At 51.2% G+C, this 21880-nt stretch overlaps 1 protein-coding gene across 38 annotated transcripts in view; it reads left to right on the top strand.

Moving 5' to 3' along the window:
* Window positions 1–2882: 2882 nt before the first annotated feature.
* The window catches only part of XG (Xg glycoprotein (Xg blood group)), a 36041-nt gene continuing 17043 nt past the window's right edge, over window positions 2883–21880 (top strand). For 7 of the 38 annotated variants that reach the window (XM_086386126.1, XM_086386136.1, XM_086386143.1 and 4 more), the window contains exons 1-9: window positions 2883–3101; window positions 10515–10559; window positions 10950–10973; window positions 11951–12013; window positions 13598–13654; window positions 13997–14056; window positions 16133–16174; window positions 17479–17523; window positions 19695–19736. In XM_086386126.1, the coding sequence (XP_086242252.1) occupies window positions 3041–3101; window positions 10515–10559; window positions 10950–10973; window positions 11951–12013; window positions 13598–13654; window positions 13997–14056; window positions 16133–16174; window positions 17479–17523; window positions 19695–19736 (439 nt within the window). In that variant the 5' untranslated portion in view covers window positions 2883–3040. Of the gene's footprint in view, window positions 3102–10514; window positions 10560–10949; window positions 10974–11950; window positions 12014–13597; window positions 13655–13996; window positions 14057–16132; window positions 16175–17478; window positions 17524–19694; window positions 19737–21031; window positions 21077–21880 lie in introns of all 38 variants that reach the window. The other 31 variants (XM_086386139.1, XM_086386152.1, XM_086386157.1 and 28 more) reach the window with 7 other exon arrangements.

Raw genomic sequence — 21880 nt, forward strand, 5'->3', positions numbered from 1 at the left:
CTTTTTCACTTTATGCCTCACCTTTTAACTCTGAAGTGATATTTTCCCCCATTCACATTTATTATTTTTGTGTAGTGAACTTAGTTTCTGGGCTTGTAGTCATACCTAGAAAAAGCACCAACCATACTGATATTAGGGCTTCCCAGGTGGCGCGAGTGGTAAAGAACCCACTTGCCAATGCAGGAGACATAAGAGACCTGGGTTTCATCCCTGGGTCAGGAAGATCCCCTGGAGGAGGAAATGGCAACCCACTCACCAGTGTCCTTGCCTGGAGCATCCCATGGACAGAGGAGCCTGGTGAGCTGCAGTCCATAGGGTTGTACAGAGTCGCACACGACTGAGTGACTTGCACTTCCATCCTCAAGGATTTCCCATGAGTCCTGTCTCAGCTCAACGCTTTCCTCTCCTGCCGCCCAGACCTGAGAACTGGTTCCTGCATCCGACATTCTCTTGCCTGCGAGATTCCCCAGGAACGGCCGGACGCACCGTTGTGCACTCACGGTCAGGCTCGGCTCTGGGCTTAGGCAGGCCCTCCTGGGGACCAAGGGCCACCTGCTGCTGAGTCTCCTGCTCTCATCACACGTCACCCTAGGCCCCTGTCCCTCCTTATGACCCACCTTCTCCCGAGCACGCCCTGGGCTCTACTGGCAGCAAGTTAATCTGGGGATGCTCCCCTGCCCACGTCACACCCTGGCGGCTCCTGGGAGCTCCCTAACGTGCCCCGTCTCCACCAGGGGGCTTCCAGGTCTCGGGGGTGCTAGCACGTCAGGAAGTCCCCGAACCTCCTGGCATACACAGCACCTCCCCCCTTAACCCAGCATATCTTTCCCATCTGAGACCCCGCGCTTCCTCCAGGTCAGCCTGGAGGGGGCTTGCAGCAGATGCGTTTGGGGAATTTTTTTTAATTTTAAATTCCCCCTGCTGTCCCTCCTTCCAGCCCACTTCATGGGGCCTGATGCTGCTCTGCACACCCCTCGGTGGATGTGGGTCCTCCTCCGACATACTTGGGGTGGGACAGTGGTGGGTGGGAGCGTGGTGGTGGGGGAGTCCTCCCTGCCACGTGGTGCGCTGGCCAAGCCCAACCTCGAAGCCAGAGCTGGCTTGTCGGTCTCCCGTCTGATGGCTTTTGCAGTGTCGTGCAACCAGGGCCTCTGTCTGGTTTGAAGGAATTTCTTCTGAAGCCCGGAGGATGCTCCAGGCAAGAATACTGGAGTAGGTTGCCATGGCCTTCTCCAGGGGCATCTTCCACACCCAGGGATTGAACCCGCGTCTCTTATATGTTTTCTGCATTGCCAGACGGGTGGCTTAGACGGTAAAGTGTCTGCCTGCAAGGCAGGAGACCTGGGTTCAATCCCTTGGTCGGGAAGATCTCCTGGAGGAGGAAATGGCAACCCACTCCAGTACGCTTGCCTGGAAAATCCTATGGACGGAGGAACCTGGCGGGCTACAGTCCATAGGGTCACAAAGAGTCGGACACGACTGAGCGACTTCACTTCACTTCCACCTGGGCAGGCAGGCGGGGCAGAGCAGTTAATTCTTTGCCAAACCACGTCCGAGACCCATTGAGTCGCTCTTCCGAGGTAACGCAACAGTGACGGCCGTGTTCACCTCATCTGATGCCCGTGCTTCGACTTGAAAATCCTCAAAATCGTCTGCCTCTCCGTGACCACCAGACTACCTGGTTTTGGGTTCCCAGAGTCGCTCTCAAAGACAGTGCATTTTTCTTTTTTCCCCCCTGCAGGTCAGCGACAAGGTCCTAATACAGACCACAAGGAACTACATTCACTAAAATAACGTAGGATGGGAAAGAATCTGGTAAAGAATATAAACATACTTGTATAACTGAATCAGTTTGCTGCACGCCTGAAATTAAAACCACATTGTCAACCAACTCTATACTTCAACTGAAGAAAAAAAAGAAGGAATTTGCCCCCGTCTATAACCACCTCCAAGGCCCACAGTGGGTTTTGTTGTCCTTCAGTAGCTCAGTCGTGTCTGATTCTCTGCTACACCATGGACTGCAGCCCCTCCCGGCTCCTCTGTCCATGAGATTCTCCAGGCAAGAAAACTGGAGTGGCTTGCTATGTCCTTCTCCAGGGGATCTTCCCGACCCAGGGATTGAACCCACGTCTCCTGCATGGCAGGTTCGTTCTTTACCACTGATCAGGGGACAGAGCAAATGAAGTCGGGTTGTCTGGCCCCCCATCATCCCCGCTGCTGACCCTCACTGCCCCTCCACCTGCATCAATAACTGAGATTCAGGGGCGCAGTGTGACTCTTTAAGGGCACAGGGTCTGCAAGTTGCAAAAAAAAAAAAATGCAGAGATTAAACGGGGGCTTCCCTGGTGGCTCAGACGGTAAAGAATCTGCTTGCAATGAGGGAGACCTGAGTTCGATTCCCAGATTGGGAAGATCCCCTGGAGGAGGGCAAGACGACCCACTCCTGTATTCTTGCCTGGAGAATCCCCAAGGACAGAGGAGCCTGGCGGGCTACCGTTGGACACGGCTGAGCGACTAAGACACATGTCTCAGTCTCTGCGCTGCTCTAGGCTCTGGGTCTGGCGTCTCCCTGCACGAGGGTCTTGGGAATGACCCCTGTCCGTGGGGCGAGGCAGCTCTTGCTTACACACGAGCTTGGCACCTTTGATCCTGGGGCTCTTCCCACGCCTGCAGGGCGCAGAGCTGCCAAGCCGGTGTGCCAGCTTCCCTACAACCCAAGATGCCCAGTGGCATCAGGCGGTCGCCTATTTCCCCACCTTCGTAGGGTGTTTGGCCGGCGTAGCTGAGGGAGGTGCCTTCCCCGCAGCAGGCATGTAAGAGCTGGTCCCCACGGGCGGGCTTCCGGCTGGGAGGTTCGGCACCGCCCTGCTCATCACTAGCCCGCAGAGAGGCTGTAGAGGCAGAGAGGCTGGTTCATCCTTTTTTTTCTTTTCTTTCCTGTTTTCCTCTTGACAACAGAAGTCAGCACGGCATCGCCTGTCGAGGGTAGGGTGGCCAGATCGCCCAGCCCGCCCACCTGCCCACTCGCTGGAGACCAAGGATGGAGGCATGGCGGGGTCTCTCCTGCCTCACGCTCCTGTGTGTTCTGCTGCATGTCCGAGGTAAGGGAGGGCTGGCTCCCAGAGAAAGAGGTGCTCGGGTGTGCATTTCTATCTGCTTGCTGAAAAAAATAAACACTCCGTCCCAAACCACTTCCTCCCAGGAAACGGCTGCAAACTGCCAGAGTGTAGAAAAGAAAAACAGACTCCGATCTGATGGCACTGGACAGCAAACCAGGGGACCGGGTACCACGTTCGGGGTTCTGGGGGCACGGACCCAGATCTGTAGGGCTGGGAACACACTTAGAAGCCAGCTGTGGTTTGTTTTTTGTTTTTTTTCCCGGTTCTCGGATTTTGATCTCTGGGTGTGGCACGCATGGAAAAAGTGATCCGTGTCCCTGGGGCGGGTTGAGATTTTCTTTACTTCTGCGCTTTCTATCAACAGTCCGAGTGGCTCGTGTAGTTCTGTAGGGCGACCAAGGAGCGGAGATGCGGCTGGGTTCAGTGGGACGAGTCACTGTCGCCAGAGACGGGGTTTTGCAGGGACAGCCTCGGTTCACATTTTTTAGATATGTTTTTCCTCAATGTCAGCCCTCCGGTTGGCAAATTAAAAGCATGCGAGTTGTTTACGCCCGAAACTCCAATACAGGCTTTTCCCCATCTTGGCATGTTGAGGAGCAGAGGCAGGGAGGGGCCTCACGCAGGAAACTATAATTAACCCATGAAGGGCAAGATTTAATAGCAACTGGAGACACATATTTGGTCCTTTGGATATTGAAATTCTAAGGCATTGAGGATTGGGAGGGGCTGAAGAGTAAGTAGTGTTGTAGGTTAGAAATTAAAAGATTTTCTTTCAATGTCACTCATTGCTGTTCGATTGCTCAGTGGTGTCTGAGTCTTTTTTGACCCCATGGACTGCAGCAAACCAGGCCTCCCTGTCCATCACAAACTCCCCGAGTTTGCTGAGACTCATGTCCATTGAGTCGATGATGCCATCCAACCATCTCATCCTCTGTCGTCCCCTTGTCCTCCCGCCTTCAATCTTTCCCAGCATCAGGATCTTTTCCAATGAGTCAGTTCTTTGCATCAGGAGCCAAAGGATTGGAGCTTCAGCTTCAACATCAGTCCTTCCAATGAACACCCAGGACTGATCTCCTTTAGGATGGACTGGTTGGATCTCCTTGCAGTCCAAGGGACTCTCAAGAGTCTTCTTACCGGGGTCCAGCCCCAGCAGGATCCAGGGGTACCCTCAGGATGACGGCTTAGGCGATAAGGATAACAAAGCGGAGAGCAGGGCTTGATCTTCCTTGATAAACACAGAAAGCCAATAAAGCTCCTGTGTTCCAAGGAGTCATCCTGAAAGAAGAACAGAGAGAGAAAAGGAAGGAAAAGGAAAAAAGAACGACACGGGGAGACCAAGCTTCGGTGAGCGAGGCCCATAACTATTTTCAAAAGGAACTTTTATACCTTGACTTGTACATAGTGGGAAATGAAAGATGCCAAGTCACACAGAGTCAGCCCAAACATTACATCTCTTTTGTCTTTATCGAAACCAGGATTTTTCCTGCATAGCTTTCCCACAAACAATGTTGTGTACGTTATCTTCTGGCCTTGGAGGCCTGTGGACATTTTATGACCCTTTTTTGATAAAGGCTGCTCAGCCAGAAAAGTTAATTTCCCTTAAAGTGTTTCTTCTTTGTTTCTCCCAGGCTCAGAAAGTACTAAACACAGTTACATTCTCACGGAGCAAAGGTGCAGTGAGTCACAATAAAGAAAGAACCAATTAGCTCAAAGGTCTGAGGTGGTTAATTCCAAGGCTGCTGCTTGGTTTTCTTACATTCCAACTATGTTAACCAATGCACTCCCAGGTGAACAGTGGATAAGGGACACGGGCACTTGGCAGCAAGCATTGGCTCAACAATGAAGCCCTTTACCAGTACTACCCTAATACTTTCTCATCCCTTAAAGGACTTTATGCTCATTAGGACCTTTAGAATGCTTTGGCTTCCCGTGCCTTTCAAGGTTGGGGAGTTGTGAACAATCATGTGTGTTAATTGCAAGAGTACAGATAAACCCGTCGGGCAAGCTAGAAAGCCATCGGAGGGGTTAAAATAGAAATATTCCTTTCATGCCCATTAACTAAAGCCCTAAGTTGACTTTTTCCAGAGAAAGGTGGTCGGAGATAGCCCCCTGTTAATGTCAGAAGAGTTGGTGAGAGGCACAAAATAGTAAGACAGACTTTGGTTTTGGGGGGGGTGCTCGAGCAGATTCAGGGGGTCCCTTGAGGCCTGATCTGCCTTTGCCTGTCAGGTGTCTTCTGCATGACCTTTGTCATGGGTGGGATGTCCCGTGGTGGCTCCCGCCACTCCAACACCACCGTTCAAAAGCATCAATTCTTCGGCGCTCAGCCTTCTTTACCGTCCGACTCTCCCGTGCATAAATGACTAGGTTAGGAGTGCAGAGATTTGGTTTGGATGTAACTCTTGTGGCACATCCTGTGTGACCTGTTTGAGGACGGGTATTTAGAAACAGGTGTGGTTTTGTGAGCCATCCCGGCACCCAGAGCCCAAGGTCTTCCTGGAGACCCTTCCACAAATCCACATGGTCTGAGCGTCTTCCCGCACGTGGGGCATGCAGAAACGAGGTCAGGAGCTTTTGTGTGCAGGGAGATGTGAGTTCTCTGTGAACCGACACCATGGCTAAAGGAAGAGCGTTGAGGCCACGCTCTGTCTTTCTGCAGTCCCGCCCAGCAGCGGAGCCAGCAAAACCTGTCTGAGCCTTTATTCCCTTGGCAGTGACACCAAACTCTGGGCTCACCTGCGGCTACAGGCGACTCAGCCTCCTAACCGGCCCAGTTGGTCTGATCTGTCGGGAGTCACTGGATGGCAGATGCCTTTAGCTCGTCACGTGGCTCAGGGGTTAGAATTCCGGGTTTTCACTGCCGCGGCTCACGGTTCAATCTCTGGTCATGGAACTGAGATCTTGAAGCTCTTCGGGGTAGCCAAAGAGAAATAAATGAAGGCACCACTCCAATTGCAGCTGTGCAAGAGCTTCATTAGGTAGGTGGGTGGGGCGCTGGAGTGACTGTGGTTCTTGTTGTTTTCAGTCGTGTCCGACTCTTTGAGAGTCTGTGGACTGCGGCACGCCAGGCCTCCCCGTCCATCACCAACTCTCAGAGTTCACCCAAACCCATGTCCATCGAGTCGGTGATGCCATCCAACCACCTCATCCTCTGTCGTCCCCTTCTCCCGCCTTCCATCTTTGCCAACATCAGGGGCTTTTCCAGTGAGTCAGTTTTTTGCATCAGGTGGCCAAAGGATTGGCGCTTCAGCTTCAGCGTCAGTCCTTCCCATGAATATTCAGGGTTGATCTCCTTTAGGATGGACTGGTTGGATCTCCATGCAGTCCAAGGGACTCTCAAGAGTTTTCTCCAACACCACAGTTCGAAAGCATCGATTCAAGCGCTCAGCTTGCTTTATAGTCCAATTCTCACGTCTCTACGTGACTACTGGACAAACCATGACAGGGCAGCTGCATTGTGGGAAACACCCTGGCCATGCTCATGGAGTCAGGATGCCCTTTGAGAGGTGATGTTTGAGCCCCCGGCCATCTGATTAACCGTTGGGTTGAGCCTCAAGGATCTCTGCCAGAGGGAGAATGTCTGTTCTGTGGTTCCCGTAGTACTGACGCGTCTCTCACCCAGGAGGTGCAGAAATCACAGCTCCAGGTGTTGCTTCATGCGGCCAGCCATACTCAACCATGGTGACACTGCCCCCTGGGCAACACTTGGCCCTGTCTCGAGTCATTTTTGGTTGTCACCACTGGGGCCTTGGGCTTCCCCCATAGCTCAGTTGGTAAAGAATCCGCCTGCAGCGCGGGAGACCTGGGTTCAATTCCTGGGTTGGAAAGATCTGCTGGAGAAGGGATAGGCTGCCCACTCCAGTATTCTTGGGCTTCCCTGGTGGCTCAGACGGTGAAAGATCCGCCTGCAATGTGGGGAGACCTGGGTTCAATCCCTGGGTTGGGAAGATCCCCTGGAGAAGGGATGCAGCTCAGTGTTTTCTGATACACCAGACACCCTACAGAGCAGGCTGACTGTCATCCAGGTTCAAATGTCACCACTGCTGAGGTTGAGAAATCCTGCCTGAGCGCTAGAGATGGCATTTACCTGTGTACCTGTCGTATCTGTCCGTGTGTCTGTCAATGCTCTTGTCAGCTTAGCAGTGTATCTGTCACTGTATCTATCATCTATTTCTACATATCCTATCTTCTATTTCTCTATATAATTATTATCAATCCTATACCTATTTTTCTAACATCTAAGTGTATCTCTCATCTTTCTAATTATCATCTATTCCCTATGATCCATGAATCGAATTATCATCGATTATCTATCCATCTGTTGCATGCTAAGTCTCTCAGTTGTGTCTGACTCTTTGAGACTTTTTCAGACTCTTTGTGACTACGGGCTATGGACCGTAGCCCGCCAGACTCCTCTGTCAATGTGGTTGCCCAGGCAAAAATACTAAAGTGGGGAGCCACCCACTTTTCCCAGGGGATTTTTCCCAACCCAGGCTAGTTTTGTCTTGAAAATCCCTCTGGGACGTCCCTGGCGGTCCAGTGGCTAAGACTCTAAGCTGCCAATGCAAGGGGCCCCAGTCCCATCCCTGGTCAGAGAACTAGATCCCATGTGCCAACTATCTGGCACAGCCATAAATAAAAATATACACATATATATATATATATATATATTAAATCCGTCCTAAATAGCTCTTTTCGGAGGGTAAGAGGGTAGGGGGTTTGACGCTAAGACCTCCCACCCACCAGCCCGAGTCCTTTTAAACCCAGGTTTCCAGGAGGTCAGCCATGGGGACCCGCGTGGTGAGCCCAGAGCACATGTGGGGTTGATTAGAAACTGCCGGGCCTTCTAAAGGAACCAGATGGGAAACAGATCTTGTGTTCCAAGCCCCGTCCTCAGGCTCTGAGGGGAAAAACAAAGCTGGTGGAAATAACTGCTCCAGGAGAGCTGCGTCTCCCACACCCCATCCCCCCTGACATTGAGCCCCTGGAATCGGTATCTTTGGAGTGACGTGAACCTCGGAGGGCGGAGCTATAGTAATGGGGCGGGGCTATAGAGTGGCGGGGGCAGGCCTAGACCTTGGACAGACCGTGATGGGGCGGGACTAGAACGTGGCAGGGGCGGGGCTAGACTGTGACGGGGCGGGGCTAGAAAGATGTGAAGGCGGGGCTACACAATGGCAGGGGTGGGGCTAGACCGTGATGGGAGGGGCTAGACCAGGATGGGGTGGGGTTAGACTGTGACGGGGTGGGACTAGAACGTGACAGGGCGGGACTAGAACGTGGCAGGGGCAGGGCTAGGACGTACCGGGCGGGGCTAGACTGTGACGGGGCGGGGCTAGAAAGTGGTGGAGGCGGGGCTACACAATGGCGGGGGTGGGGCTAAACCACAGTGGGACCGGGCTAGACCGTGGTGGGGGCGGGACTAGATCGTGACGGGGCGGGGCTAGACCGCGAGGCGCTCGGCAGCGGGTCGAGGAGGTAGGTTCTTGGCTGCCGCCCCTCCAGAGACCAGAGGGAGGATGGTAGACTCCAGCCAGGCCTGCAGGACACGATCGGCTCCACGCCAAGGGGGCGGGGGGCCCCTGGGTGGAATCCGCCTTGTCTGTGAGTCACACGCAGGGCTCTGCAAAGAGCGCCTCACCCATGACAACCAGAGGCCACTTCCCCCGTGACCTTGAGTCATCGTCAGATGTTATTCGTTCGCTCAGTCCTGTCCGACTCTCTGCGACCCCGTGGACTGCAGCACACCAGGCCTCCCTGTCCATCATCAACTCCCAGAGTTCACTCAAACTCATGTCCATTGAGTTGGTGATGCCATCCAACCATCTCATCCTCTGTCGTCCCCTTCTCCTCCCGCCTTCAATCTTTCCCAGCATCAGTGTCTTTTCCAGTGAGTCAGTTCTTCGCCTCAGGTGGCCAAAATATTGGAGTTTCAGCTTCAACATCACTCCTTCCATTGAACACCCAGGACTGATATCCCTTAGGATGGACTGGTTGGATCTCCTTGCTGACCAAGGGACTCTCAGGAGTCGTCTCCAACACCACAGTTGAAAAGCATCTGTTCTTTGGCACTCAGCATTGTTTATCATGAGAAACATCTGCAAATGGAAGGAGATCACTGGAATGAGAAGTGGACACGGAATGGGGTGGGGCAGTTGGTTTGTTTCCAGAGCCAGTGGGAGAGGGGGCGCACCCTGGCTTCCTACTGCCAGCAGCCTGGCTCTGGAGGCTTCTAGTCCCCAGAGGCACCCAGATGCTCTTTTTGGAAAATGCCCAGGTGCTGCCCAGTCTGTTGTGCAATGGATTAGGGAGAGACTAGGACGAGATAAGTAGCAGAGGCTCAGAACAGGGAGTGGCTGGACGCTCCGGTTTGAGAAGATTGTTGAGGGGTTTGCCTCGAGCTTCAGGGACGAGCCTGGTGAGAGACGCTTATAAGCTGTCAGGGGCTGATTGCATGGGCTTCCTTGGTGGCTCAGATGGTAAAGAGACAGCCTGCAAGGCAGGAGACTGGGTTTGGTCCCTCGGTCTGGAAGATCCCCTGGAGAAGGGCATGACCACCCACTCCAATATTCTTGCCTGGAGAATCCCCATGGACAGAGGAACCTGGTGGGCTATAGTCTATGGGGTTGTAAAGAGTCAGACACAACCGAGGGACTAACACTTTCACTTCAATAACCTATAATTGAACAGTGTGTGAAAAAAGAACAGATACATGTATGTGTATAGAAAAATAATTTATATATATATGTATAACTGAATCAGTTTTCTGTACACTGTCCCCAGGGATCAAACCCAGGTCTGCTGCCTCGCAGGCTGCCTCTTTACCATCCGAGCCACCAGGGAAGCTAACAACATTGTAAATCAACTGTGAAAGTATTAGTCACTCAGTTCAGTTCGGTTCAGTTCAGTTACTCAGTTGGGTCCAAGTCTTTGCGACCCCGTGGACCGTAGCCCACCAGGTTTCTCTGTCCATGGGGTTCTCCAGGCTAGAATACTGGAGTGGGTTGCTGTTTCCTTCTCCGGGGGAATCTTCTGGACCCAGGGATCAAACCGAGGTCTCCTTCATCTCAGGCAGATTCTTTACCAGCTGAGCTACCAGGGAAGCCCAGAAATCAACTATAGTTTGATTTAAAAAAGGATGAGGGTACAGTTATCTTCCTTCACGGATCTCTTTTGCTGTGGGCAGAGCCTGCCGGGAAAGCTAGGAATAAGAAGTTGTTTGGACAGACACACTACTGGGGAGCTGGAGAGAGGGGTGTAACTCTTCTTCTCTGCTGAGCTCGGGGTGGTGGGAGTGGGGTTGGTCAGGGGGGAGATATCTGGGCAGCTGGGGCAAAGGAAAGCCGGGTGGCCGGTTCCATCCCGCTGTGACTGATCCCCTGTGTGTTCTTGCAGGTGAGAATGGGGACTTTGATTTGGCTGATGCTCTCGATGACCCCAGTAAGTGCTTCTGGCAGCCTGCCTCAGCTACTGGAAGGCTCCGGGTTGGGTAGGGCCGGAATTCCTTCCTAAGGACAACTTCCTAACGAGAAAAGGAACACTGGTGGGCTTGCATTTGCTCCAGGGGCCAATGCTGGGCTTGCATGTGAGGCGACCTTTTGTCCTTTGAGTCCCCCTCCCCCTCGAACACGGAATGGAATTTGTGTTGGTACCTGGCGTGGGGTCGCAAAGAGTCGGACACGACTGTGCGACTGAAGTGAACTGATCCTATCTTTGTTAGTGCCTTGAGATTTTCGTGTTTTTTTTTTTTTAATTGGGACTTTAATGATTGTTTCTTTGAGCCTCACAAAACCCCTCAGGGCTTATTGCACATATGTTCTCTTTCCACAGAGCCCACCAAGAAGCCAAGCTCAGGTGAGTGACTACCTGATTCAGGTGAGTGGACAGAAACCAGGCTGCCCCACCGCAAGCTGAGGTTTTGGAAGGAGTTTATCACGTCTTCCCAGGATGCTCCGTGGTGAAGAATCCGCCTGCCAGTGCAGGAGACGAGAGTTCCACCCCCAGGGTCGGGAAGATGCCCTGGATGAGGAAACGGCAACCCACTCCAGTGTTCTGGCCTGGAGAATCCCATGGACGGAGGAGCCTGGCGGGCTACAGTCTATAGTGTTGCAAAGGGTCGGACTGAGCGACTAAACCACAGCAACGATAGGGTCGTGGAGGGTGTGACTGATGGACAGATGTTTAAAGCCCAAGTCCTTCACGAAATGGATCGCAAAATCACAGTGAGCTGTTATTCCCCTTAGGATGGCTAAAATCGAAATATGGATGATAACAAGTGTTGATGGCGGTGTGGGGACTTTGGAACGTTTACATGTTCCCAGTAGGGATAGAAAATTGTGCAGCCTCCACAGAAAACAGTCTTGCATTTCCTCAGAAAGCTGCACGTAGAATTTCCCTGTGTGTGTGCTAGTCGTCATGTCCAACTCTTTGCGACAGCATGTACTGTAGCCCACCAGACTCCTCTGTCCATGGGAGTCTCCAGGCAAGAATACTGGAGTGGGCTGCCATTTCCTCCTCTAGGGGACCTTCCCAACTCAGGGATCAAACCCAAGCCTTCAAGGAATAAGCAGTTTTTGTTTGCTTTTTACATACCTTATCAATGCTAGACAGTTTTGTAAGTGTGTGTATGTAGTCTTTTCAACTTCTAAATGTTCAGGTTCAGCTTCTAGTGTCTAAGTCGTTTTAAGCTGATCAATGATAATTATTTCATGAGCACCAACTGTGAATAAAATATAAAATCTATTGTCAAGCTTATATTCTTGTTTTATAAGCTGCTTCTGATGGAAGGACATTTTTCTCTTCTTAACATGCAATGTCGTTTTCCCCAATAGGTATCTACCCCAACCCGAGGCCCCCCAACCAGCCACAGCCTGGAAATCCCAACAACGGTGGAAGTAAGAATGGTCATTCATTTCAAAACAGCTTTGAACCTGCCCACTGGAACTCAGGGAAGGTCATGGAGGCTGAATGAAGCCTTTGTCATTGTTCTGTTGCTAAATTGTGTCTGACCCTTTGCAACCCCGAGGACTGCAGCACGCCAGGCCTCCCTGTCCATCACCAACTCCTGGAGCTTCCTCAAACTCATGTCCGTTGAGTCGGTGATGCCATCCAACTATCTCATCCTCTGTCGTCCCCTTCTCCTCCTGTCCTCAATCTTTCCCAGCATCAGGGTCTTTTCCAACGAGTCAGCTCTTTGCATCAGGTGGACAAAGTATTGGAGTTTCAGCTTCAGCATCAGTCCTTCCAATGACTATTCAGGACCGATCTCCTTTAGGATGGACTGGTTGGATCTCCTTGCAGTCCAAGGGACTCTCAAGAGTCTTCTCCAGCACCACAGTTCAAAAGCATCAATTCATTGGCGCTCAGCCTTCTTTATGGTCCAACTCTCACACCCTTACATGACCATTAGAAGAACCAGAGCTTTGAGTATATAGACCTTTGTCGGCAAAGTGATGTCTCTGCTTGTCTAGTGGGGGGATGTTTCTTGCTCCAGTGTTTTTGGGAAACATGAGTTGAACATATTTTCATGGGCTTCCCGCCTGTGGGCCCCAGAGAATCATAGATGCCGGCCATCCCGTAAGATGAGTCACTGCCCAGAGACTCATCTACCCGGCAGCATGCGGGGGCCAGCCTCAGGCTTGGGGGTGTGTGATTCAGGACTCCAGCGGCTGGCACATTTCAGAACAGAGGAAGGTTGCTTTCCGGCTTTTGTTTTTAAAGCCTGCTAGAATCTCGTGCCTTTAAAATGATGGTGGTGGCCCTGAGTAATGAATTTCTATTTCCTGTAAGTTACATGGGCTTCCCAGGCAGGTAAAGAACCCGCCTGCCAACACAGGAGACTTAAGAGATGAGGGTTTGATCCCTGGGTCCGGAACGATCCCCTGGAGGAGGGCATGGCAACCCACTCTAGTATTCCTGCCTGGAGAATCCAAGGACAGAGGAGCCTGGTGGGGCTACAGTCCACGGGGTCTCAAAGAGTCGGACATGACTGAAAGGATTTAGCACATATGCACAGTAGATTCATTTTGCCATACAGCAGAAACGAGCTCAACACGGTGAAGTAACTGTGTGTGTGTGTGTTCGTCGCTCAGTCGTGTCCGACTCTCTGTGACCCCGTGGAGTGTAGCCTGGCAGGCTCCTCCGTCCATGGGATTCCCCAGGCCAGAATACTGGAGTGGGTTGCCATGCCCTCATCCAGGAGATCTTCCCAGCCCAGGGATCAAACCTGGGTCTCCTTCATTGCAGGCATATGCTTTACTGTCTGAGCCACCAGGGATGCAATTATACTCCAATAAAAACTAATGCTTAAAAAGAGCTTTATGCTTGGGGATTCTGAGCACCAGAGATTCCGTGGAAGCGATAAACAGCAAACATGAATTAGCCAGAACATCGTTTTGTATACCGGCCTCTTGTGTTGTGTGAATGGTTTGTCGCTGGAAGCTGTCCCTCTTTTCCTAAAATCACGTGTTTCCCGACAGATATCTACCCAAGGACAAAGCCACCGCCTCCTCGCCCGCAGCCTGGTAACAGTGGAGGTGAGTCCTCAGGAGTAAGATGACTTTCAGAAGCATCTTTGGAAGGACTGAAATGCCTTCCGGAATATGTTTTGGAGAATTTGGTCCTCGATGGTGAAAGACGGGTTGCATTTAAAATATGCAGAACCTTTTTTTTTTAGCAATTCTTTTTAGAATCCTATATTTATTTTTATGTTGGCTGTATCAGGCCTTGGTTTCCGCTCGTGGATCTTTCGGCACAGGTTCTCCAATTGTGGAACCCCCCCTCTGCATAAGCTGTCCATGCGCCCCTGATGCGTGGGCTTGGGTGTGCAGGGGTCTCCCCAGACCGCAGGCTCTGACCGCCCTCTGCTCTGTCCACAGGCTTCCTGAGCGACTCGGACCTCATCGACGGCGGCCGCTACCCGCCCAGGCCTCCTGCAGGTACGTGCGGGCTTCTATGACCCCGCCCCAGACCCCGCCCCAGACCCCGCGAGGAAGGTGGTGGGCTGTGGACTCTCCCCTCCAACCTCTGGGGGGCGGGAGGGAGGCGCATCCCTGAAGCTTTCCACTCCTGCGGTCTGGAAGGTGGACGGAACCGGCCATAGGGCCGATGCTGCTTAGAAGTGGGGGTCGTCTCCATGTAAATATGTGTGTGTGTGCATCTGTGTATACACATACACACACCTCCACTGACATGCGGACTTATGTACATGTCTGTGTACAGGTGTCTATCTGTAGACACATATCTCTATGTATAGCTATATTTGTATCTAGATGCACATCTATCTATATCTGTATCTATAACTTTATCCATGTGTATCTATATGTATCTGTATCTATACCTATGTTGATCTCTATGTATACGTATATCTATGTCTATATATATTTATATCTATAGCTGTATGCATATCTATCTTTATCTATACCTACATGTACATCGATCTGTCTCTATGTTTACCTGTATGTATATCTGAATATATATTTATATATATATGTTTGCCTACAGGTATATGTACATCTATGTCTGTATATAGGCACACGTATATCTATAGCTATATCTGTGCTGTGCTCAGTCACTCAGTCGTGTCCAACTCTTTGCAACCCCATGGACTCTAGCCCACCAGGCTCCTTTCTGTCCATTTGATGCTGGACAGAGTATCCCAGGAAAGCATTCTTGTCCAGGAAAAAATACTGAAATGTGTTGCCATGCCCTCCTCCAGGGGATCTTCCCAACCCAGGGATCGAACCCAGGTCTCCCGCATTGCGGGCAGATTCTTCACCAGCTGAGCCACCAGGGAAGCCCAAGAATACTGGAGTGGGTAGCCTATCCCTTCTCCAGCGGATCTTCCCGAACCAAGAATCAAACCGGGGTCTCCTACATTGCAGGCGGATCCTTTACCAATTGAGATATCAAGGAAGCCCACCTATATATCTATATCTGTACCTATTTGTATATCGATATCTGTCTACAGCTATACCAGCATCTATATCTGTATCTTTCTCTATTTCTGTATCTATATCTGTCTACAGCTATACCTGCATCCATATCTGTATTTGTATCTATATCTGTATCTATATCTGTCTACTCCTCTACCTGCATCCATATCTGTATCTTTATCTACATCTAGCTATAGTCCTAAGTTGCTATCTTTGGGCTTCCCAGGGGGCTCAGGAGTAGAGAATCCGCCTGCAGTGCAGTAGACCTGAGTTCCATCCCTGGGTGGGGAAGATCCCCTGGACGAGGACATGACAACCCACTCCAGGATACTTGCCAGGAGAATCCCACAGACTGAGGAGCCTACCAGGCTGTAGTCCACGGGGTCACAGAGAGTCGGACATGAATGAGTGACTGTCACGCAACACACCTATCTTTACACAGATGTTGTGTCTATACACACCTTTGCAGAAGTGTCTCTGTGTATCTTCCCCCCCACCCCTGCAAAATGTATATTTAATGTGATCCACTTGAGGTCTAGCATGATAGACCTGGGTCCCTTGAGGTGGGGGTAAGCCTGTGTTACCTTGAAGCCCTAGATCGGCATGGGGGGAGGCATGCGTAATCTCTGAAAACACACAGCTTTCTGAAGGGCTCTCTGTGGCATGACTTTTTCCATCCAGAAGCCATGCCTCCAGGGGAGGGACTCCTTAGAGCATTTTCTGGAAGGTCCTGAGCTTTTCCACTACATAGGGCTCCAGACGACTCAGTGGACAAGACCCTGATGCTGGGAGAGATTGAGGGCAGGAGAAGGGGGCGACAGGGGATGAGATGGGTGGGTGGCATCACCAACTCGATGGACATGAGTTTGAGCAAGGTCCGGGAGTTGGTGATGGACAGGGAAGCCTGGCATGCTTCGGTCCATGGGGTAGCAAAGAGTCGGACAAGACTGAGCCACTGGACAACAAGCACTCTTTTTGGGGTGACTGTTGGGTCCGGCTTTGGTGCCAGCCGGGCAGATGCCTGCTGGACCCCAAGGTCCATGCTGCGAATGGCTGTCACATCCCTCTTCTCTTCTGCAGGAGGCAGCGGTGGCGGGTTCCAGCCGGGGCACGACAGCTACGGTAACAGGCTCGCTTCATGCAGCGCTGGGGCCCGTGGGGCTGGCGGGGCTGGGTGGGCTTTTCCGGGGCTCCCATTAGAGCTTCCTCCTGGGTCTCGGGTGTGGGCCGCTTTACTTCTGACTGTCAGCTTGGTTTCATCCAGGTGTCCAGGGGCTGACCCCACACCCCTCTGTCCAGGAAACAAGACACAGAGCCCCGGGCTGCAAGCTCATTAGGCAGAGAACAGCCCAGGAATTGCGGATTCTTTATGTAGATAATACATCATGCCAAGAAAGAAAGGAATTTACAGCGGGAGTAAGAAACTTCAGTCTTGTCTATACCGAGCTTTTCTCAAAGCGAGGGTTGGATCTAGAAATCTCCAGAGGGTCGGTCTCTGGTGCTGTAAAGTGAACTTGAGAGCTAATTGAGCCAGAAAAGCAAAAGGCACTGGATCCATGTTTCTAAACTGAGATAGAATCCACATGAAACATTGTACAAAGTAGTCATGTGATACTTTGTCAATATAGATGTTGGTGCTGTTTAGTCGCTAAGTCGTCTCTAACTCTTTGCTGCCCCGTGGACTGTAGCCCTCCAGGCTCCTCTGTCCGTGGGATTCTCCAGGCAAGAAGACTGGAGTGGGTTGCCATGCCCTCCTCCAGGGGAATCTTTCTGACCCAGGGATCGAACCTGGGTCTCCTGCATTGCAGGAGGATTCTTTACCATGTTGAGCACCCAGGGAATCACTTTTTAAAAATTACTCCCTGGGGACTTCCCTGGTGATCCAGTCATTAGGATGGTGGGCTCTCACTGGCAGCATCTGAGATCAGTGCCTGGTCAGGGAATTAACATCCTGCATATCCTGCATGCAGCCAAAAACACGAAAAAACAAACAAACAAACAAATTGCCCTCTGGACAGAAGAAGGTGTGGAGAAAGGTCCTTTATTTCTCAGTCGCTGAGATGACTGTCTGCTGCCTGTGGGGCATGCTTCCTGGCCTTGGGGACTGGACTTTTCCCTGGCAGCGCCAGGAAGTGGGGTTTTGAGCTCAGGCAAGCCCCCTCTCTCTGCAGCTGGGGGTCAGCGTGCCCCTGGCATTAGCAGACCTGCTGAACTTGCAAGGTGAGCTCAGCCCGACTCGGTGCGGCCAGGGAATGTCCGGGGTACGCTTGTCTCTTCCTCTGGCTCGGGGACGATCCAGGTGGGGCTTTTGCCCGGATATCACAGCCTCTGCTTCGGGGTCCTATCTTTCTTGAAGCTTCCTTTGGGGATGTGTCCGGCGTTTCCGGGCCTTCCCTTCCTCTTCACGTGGCCTTTCTTTCCTGCAGGGCGAGGAGGGCGCAACATACCCGGCTTACCTGGCATTAATTATGGTAAAGGAGGTCTTTCATAAAAGCCAAAGCAGGAGAAGCTCTCCTGCTGAGGAGCTAACCCCCTGCGTGGGCGCTGCCTGACCGCCTGGGTCTCTGATCAGCGTCCTCAATGGGCACCGAAGCTGGGGAGGGGTTTGCATGGGACGTGGGACACAATCCATCCAAGAAATGAAGGCTTGCTCATGCGTGTTACTGCCTGTGCACACGTGTGTGGCATGTGTGTGTGCCTGCACGTGGATGTGTGCGTGTGTGGCTGGGAGGGCGCTTGCTTTTATACATGTGGACATATGTTCACATGTGCCTTCATGCTGTGTGTCTGTGCATGCGTGAGTATGAATTTGCACGTGTGTGTGCGCTGTGGATGTGCGGGTCAGGGCGTAGCTATATCTGTATCTGTGTGCATCTCTGTCTATATCTGTATCTAGACGTTGATCCATGTGTATCTGTATGTATATGTACCTATATCTATATTTATCTATATGCAGAAATATATCCATACCTGCATATATATTTGTATCTACAGCTATATGTTACCTGGATCTATATGTATTTATATCTATATCTATGTTTATCTATATGCATATCTATATCCATATCTGTATATATATTTATATGTATATCTATCTATATCTATACCTATATCTACATGTACATCGATCTATCTCTATGTTTACCTGTATGTATATCTGAATACATATTTATATATATATATGTTTGCCTACAGGTATATGTACATCTATGTCTGTATATATGCACACGTATATCTATAGCTTTATCTGTGCTGTGCTCAGTCACTCAGTCGTGTCCAACTCTTAGCAACCCCATGGACTCTAGCCCACCAGGCTCCTTTCTGTCCATTTGATGCTGGACAGAGTATCCCAGGCAAGCATTCTTGTCCAGGAAAAAATACTGAAATGCGTTGCCATGCCCTCCTCCAGGGGATCTTCCTAACCCAGGGATCGATCCCAGGTCTCCCGCATTGCAGGCAGATTCTTCACCAGCTGAGTCACCAGGGAAGCCCAAGAATACTGGAGTGGGTAGCCTATCCCTTCTCCAGCAGATCTTCCTGAACCAAGAATCAAACTGGGGTCTCCTACATTGCAGGCGGATTCTTTACCAACTGAGCTATCAAGGAAGCCCAGCTATATATCTATATCTGTACCTATTTGAATATCGTTATCTGTCTACAGCTATACCAGCATCTATATCTGTATCTTTCTCTATCTCTGTATCTATATCTGTCTACTCCTCTACCTGCATCCATATCTGTATCTTTATCTACATCTAGCTATAGTCCTAAGTTGCTATCTTTGGGCTTCCCAGGGGGCTCAGGAGTAGAGAATCCGCCTGCAGTGCAGTAGACCTGAGTTCCATCCCTGGGTCGGGAACATCCCCTGGACGAGGACATGACCACCCACTCCAGGATTCTTGCCTGGAGAATCCCACGGACTGAGGAGCCTACCAGGCTGTAGTCCACGGGGTCACAGAGAGTCGGACACGAATGAGTGACTGTCACGCACACACACCTATCTTTACACAGATGTTGTGTCTATACCAACCTTTGCAGAAGCGTCTCTGTGTATTTTCCCCCCAAAAAATGTATGTTTAATGTGATGCAGTTGACTTCTAGCATGATAGAACTGCGTCCCTTGAGGTGGGGGTAAGCCTGTGTTACCTTGAAGCCCTATATCGGCATAGGCGGGGGGCATGCGTAATCTCTGAAAACACACCGCTTTCTGAAGGGCTCTCTGTGGCATGAGTTTTTCCATCCAGAAGCCATGCCTCCGGGGGAGGGACTCCTTAAAGCATTTTCTGAAAGGTCCTGAGGTTTTCCACTACATAGGGCTCCAGACGACTCAGTGGACAAGACCCTGATGCTGGGAGAGATTGAGGGCAGGAGAAGGGGGCGACAGGGGATGAGATGGGTGGGTGGCATCACCAACTCGATGGACATGAGTTTGAGCAAGGTCCGGGAGTTGGTGATGGACAGGGAGGCCTGGCGTGCTGCGGTCCATGGGGTCGAAAGAGTCGGACACGACTGAGCCACTGGACAACAAGCAGTCTTTTGGGGGTGACTATTGGGTCCGGCTTTGGTGCCAGCCGGGCGGATGCCTGCTGGACCCCAAGGTCCACGCTGCGAATGGCTGTCACATCCCTCTTCTCTCCTGCAGGAGGCGGCGGTGGCGGGTTCCAGCCGGGGCACGACGGCTACGGTAACAGGCTCGCTTCATGCAGTGCTGGGGCCCGTGGGGCTGGCGGGGCTGGGTGGGCTTTTCCGGGGCTCCCATTAGAGCTTCCTCCTGGGTCTTGGGTGTGGGCCACTTCACTGCTGACCATCAGCTTGGTTTCATCCAGGTGTCCAGGGGCTGACCCCACACCCCTCTGTCCAGGAAGCAAGACACAGAGCCCCGGGCAACAAGCTCATTAGCAGAGAACAGCCCAGGAATTGTGGATTCTTTATGTAGATAGTATATCATGCCAAGAAAGAAAGGAATTTACCCTGGGATAAACTCCACTCTTGTCTATACCGAGCTTTTCTCAAAGCGAGGGTTGGATCTAGAAATCTCCAGAGGGTCTCTGGTGCTGTAAAGTGAACTTGGGAGCTAGTTGAGCCAGCAAAGCAAAAGGCACTGAATCCATGTTTCTAAACTGAGATAGAATCCCCATGAAACATTGTACAAAGTAGTCATGTGATACTTTGTCAATATAGATGTTGGTGCTGTTTAGTCGCTAAGTCGTCTCTGACTCTTTGCGGCCCCGTGGACTGTAGCCCTCCAGGCTCCTCTGTCCGTGGGATTCTCCAGGCAAGAATACTGGAGTGGGTTGCCATGCCCTCCTCCAGGGGAATCTTTCTGACCCAGGGATCGAACCTCGGTCTCCTGCAATTGCAGGCGGATTCTTTACCATGTTGAGTGCCCAGGGAATCGCTTTTTAAAAATTACTCCCTGGGGACTTCCCTGGTGATCCAGTCATTAGGATGGTGGGCTCTCACTGGCAGGATCAGAGATCAGTGCCTGGTCAGGGAATTAACATCCTGCATATCCTGCATGCAGCCAAAAACAGGAAAAACAAACAAACAAACAAATTGCCCTCTGGACAGAAGAAGGTGTGGAGAAAGGTCCTTTATTTCTCAGTCGCTGAGATGACTGTCTGCTGCCTGTGGAGCATGCTTCCTGGCCTTGGGGACTGGACTTTTCCCTGGCAGCGCCAGGAAGTGGGGTTTTGAGCTCAGGCAAGCCCCCTCTCTCTGCAGCTGGGGGTCAGCGTGCCCCTGGCATTAGCAGACCTGCTGAACTTGCAAGGTGAGCTCAGCCCGACTCGGTGCAGCCAGGGAATGTCCGGGGTACGCTTGTCTCTTCCTCTGGCTGGGGGACAATCCGGGTGGGGCTTTTGCCCGGATATCACAGCCTCTGCTTCAGGGTCCTATCTTTCTTGAAGCTTCCTTTGGGGATGTGTCCGGCATTTCTGGGCCTTCCCTTCCTCTTCACGTGGCCTTTCTTTCCTGCAGGGCGAGGAGGGCGCAACATACCCGGCTCACCTGGCATTAATTATGGTAATGGAGGTCTTTCATAAAAGCCAAAGCAGGAGAAGCTCTCCTGCTGAGGAGCTAACCCCCTGCGTGGGCGCTGCCTGACCGCCTGGGTTTCTGATCGGCGTCCTCAATGGGCACCGAAGCTGGGGAGGGGTTTGCATGGGACGCGGGACACAATCCATCCAAGAAATGAAGGCTTGCTCATGCGTATTACTGCCTGTGCACACGCGTGTGGCATGTGTGTGTGCCTGCACATGGATGTGTGCGTGTGTGGCTGGGAGGGCGCTTGCTTTTATACATGTGGACATATGTTCACATGTGCCTTTGCACTGTCTGTCTGTGCATGCGTGAGTATGAATTTGCACGTGTGTGTGCGCTGTGGATGTGCGGGTCAGGGCGTAGCTATATCTGTATCTATGTGTGTCTCTGTGTATATCTGTATCTAGACCTCGATCCATGTGTATCTGTATGTATATGTACCTATATCTATATTTATCTATATGCAGAAATATATCCATACCTGCATATATATTTTTATCTACAGCTATATGTTACCTGGATCTATATGTATTTATATCTATATCTATGTTTATCTATATGCATATCTATATCGATATCTGTATATATATTTATATGTATAGCCATATGTATATCTATCTATATCTATACCTATATCTACAAGTACAGCGATTTACATCTATGTTTACCTGTATGTATTTCTGAATATATATTTATATATCTGTTTATCTATTGGTATATGTACATCTATGTCTGTATATATGCACATGCATATCTATAGCTATATCTGTGCTGTGGTTAGTCGCT

Source organism: Bos grunniens, chromosome X (genome assembly GCF_055505025.1).
Source record: "Bos grunniens cultivar Pamir isolate PY7600 chromosome X, Bosgru_T2T1.0, whole genome shotgun sequence".
In the NCBI taxonomy this organism is placed as follows: domain Eukaryota; kingdom Metazoa; phylum Chordata; class Mammalia; order Artiodactyla; family Bovidae; genus Bos; species Bos grunniens.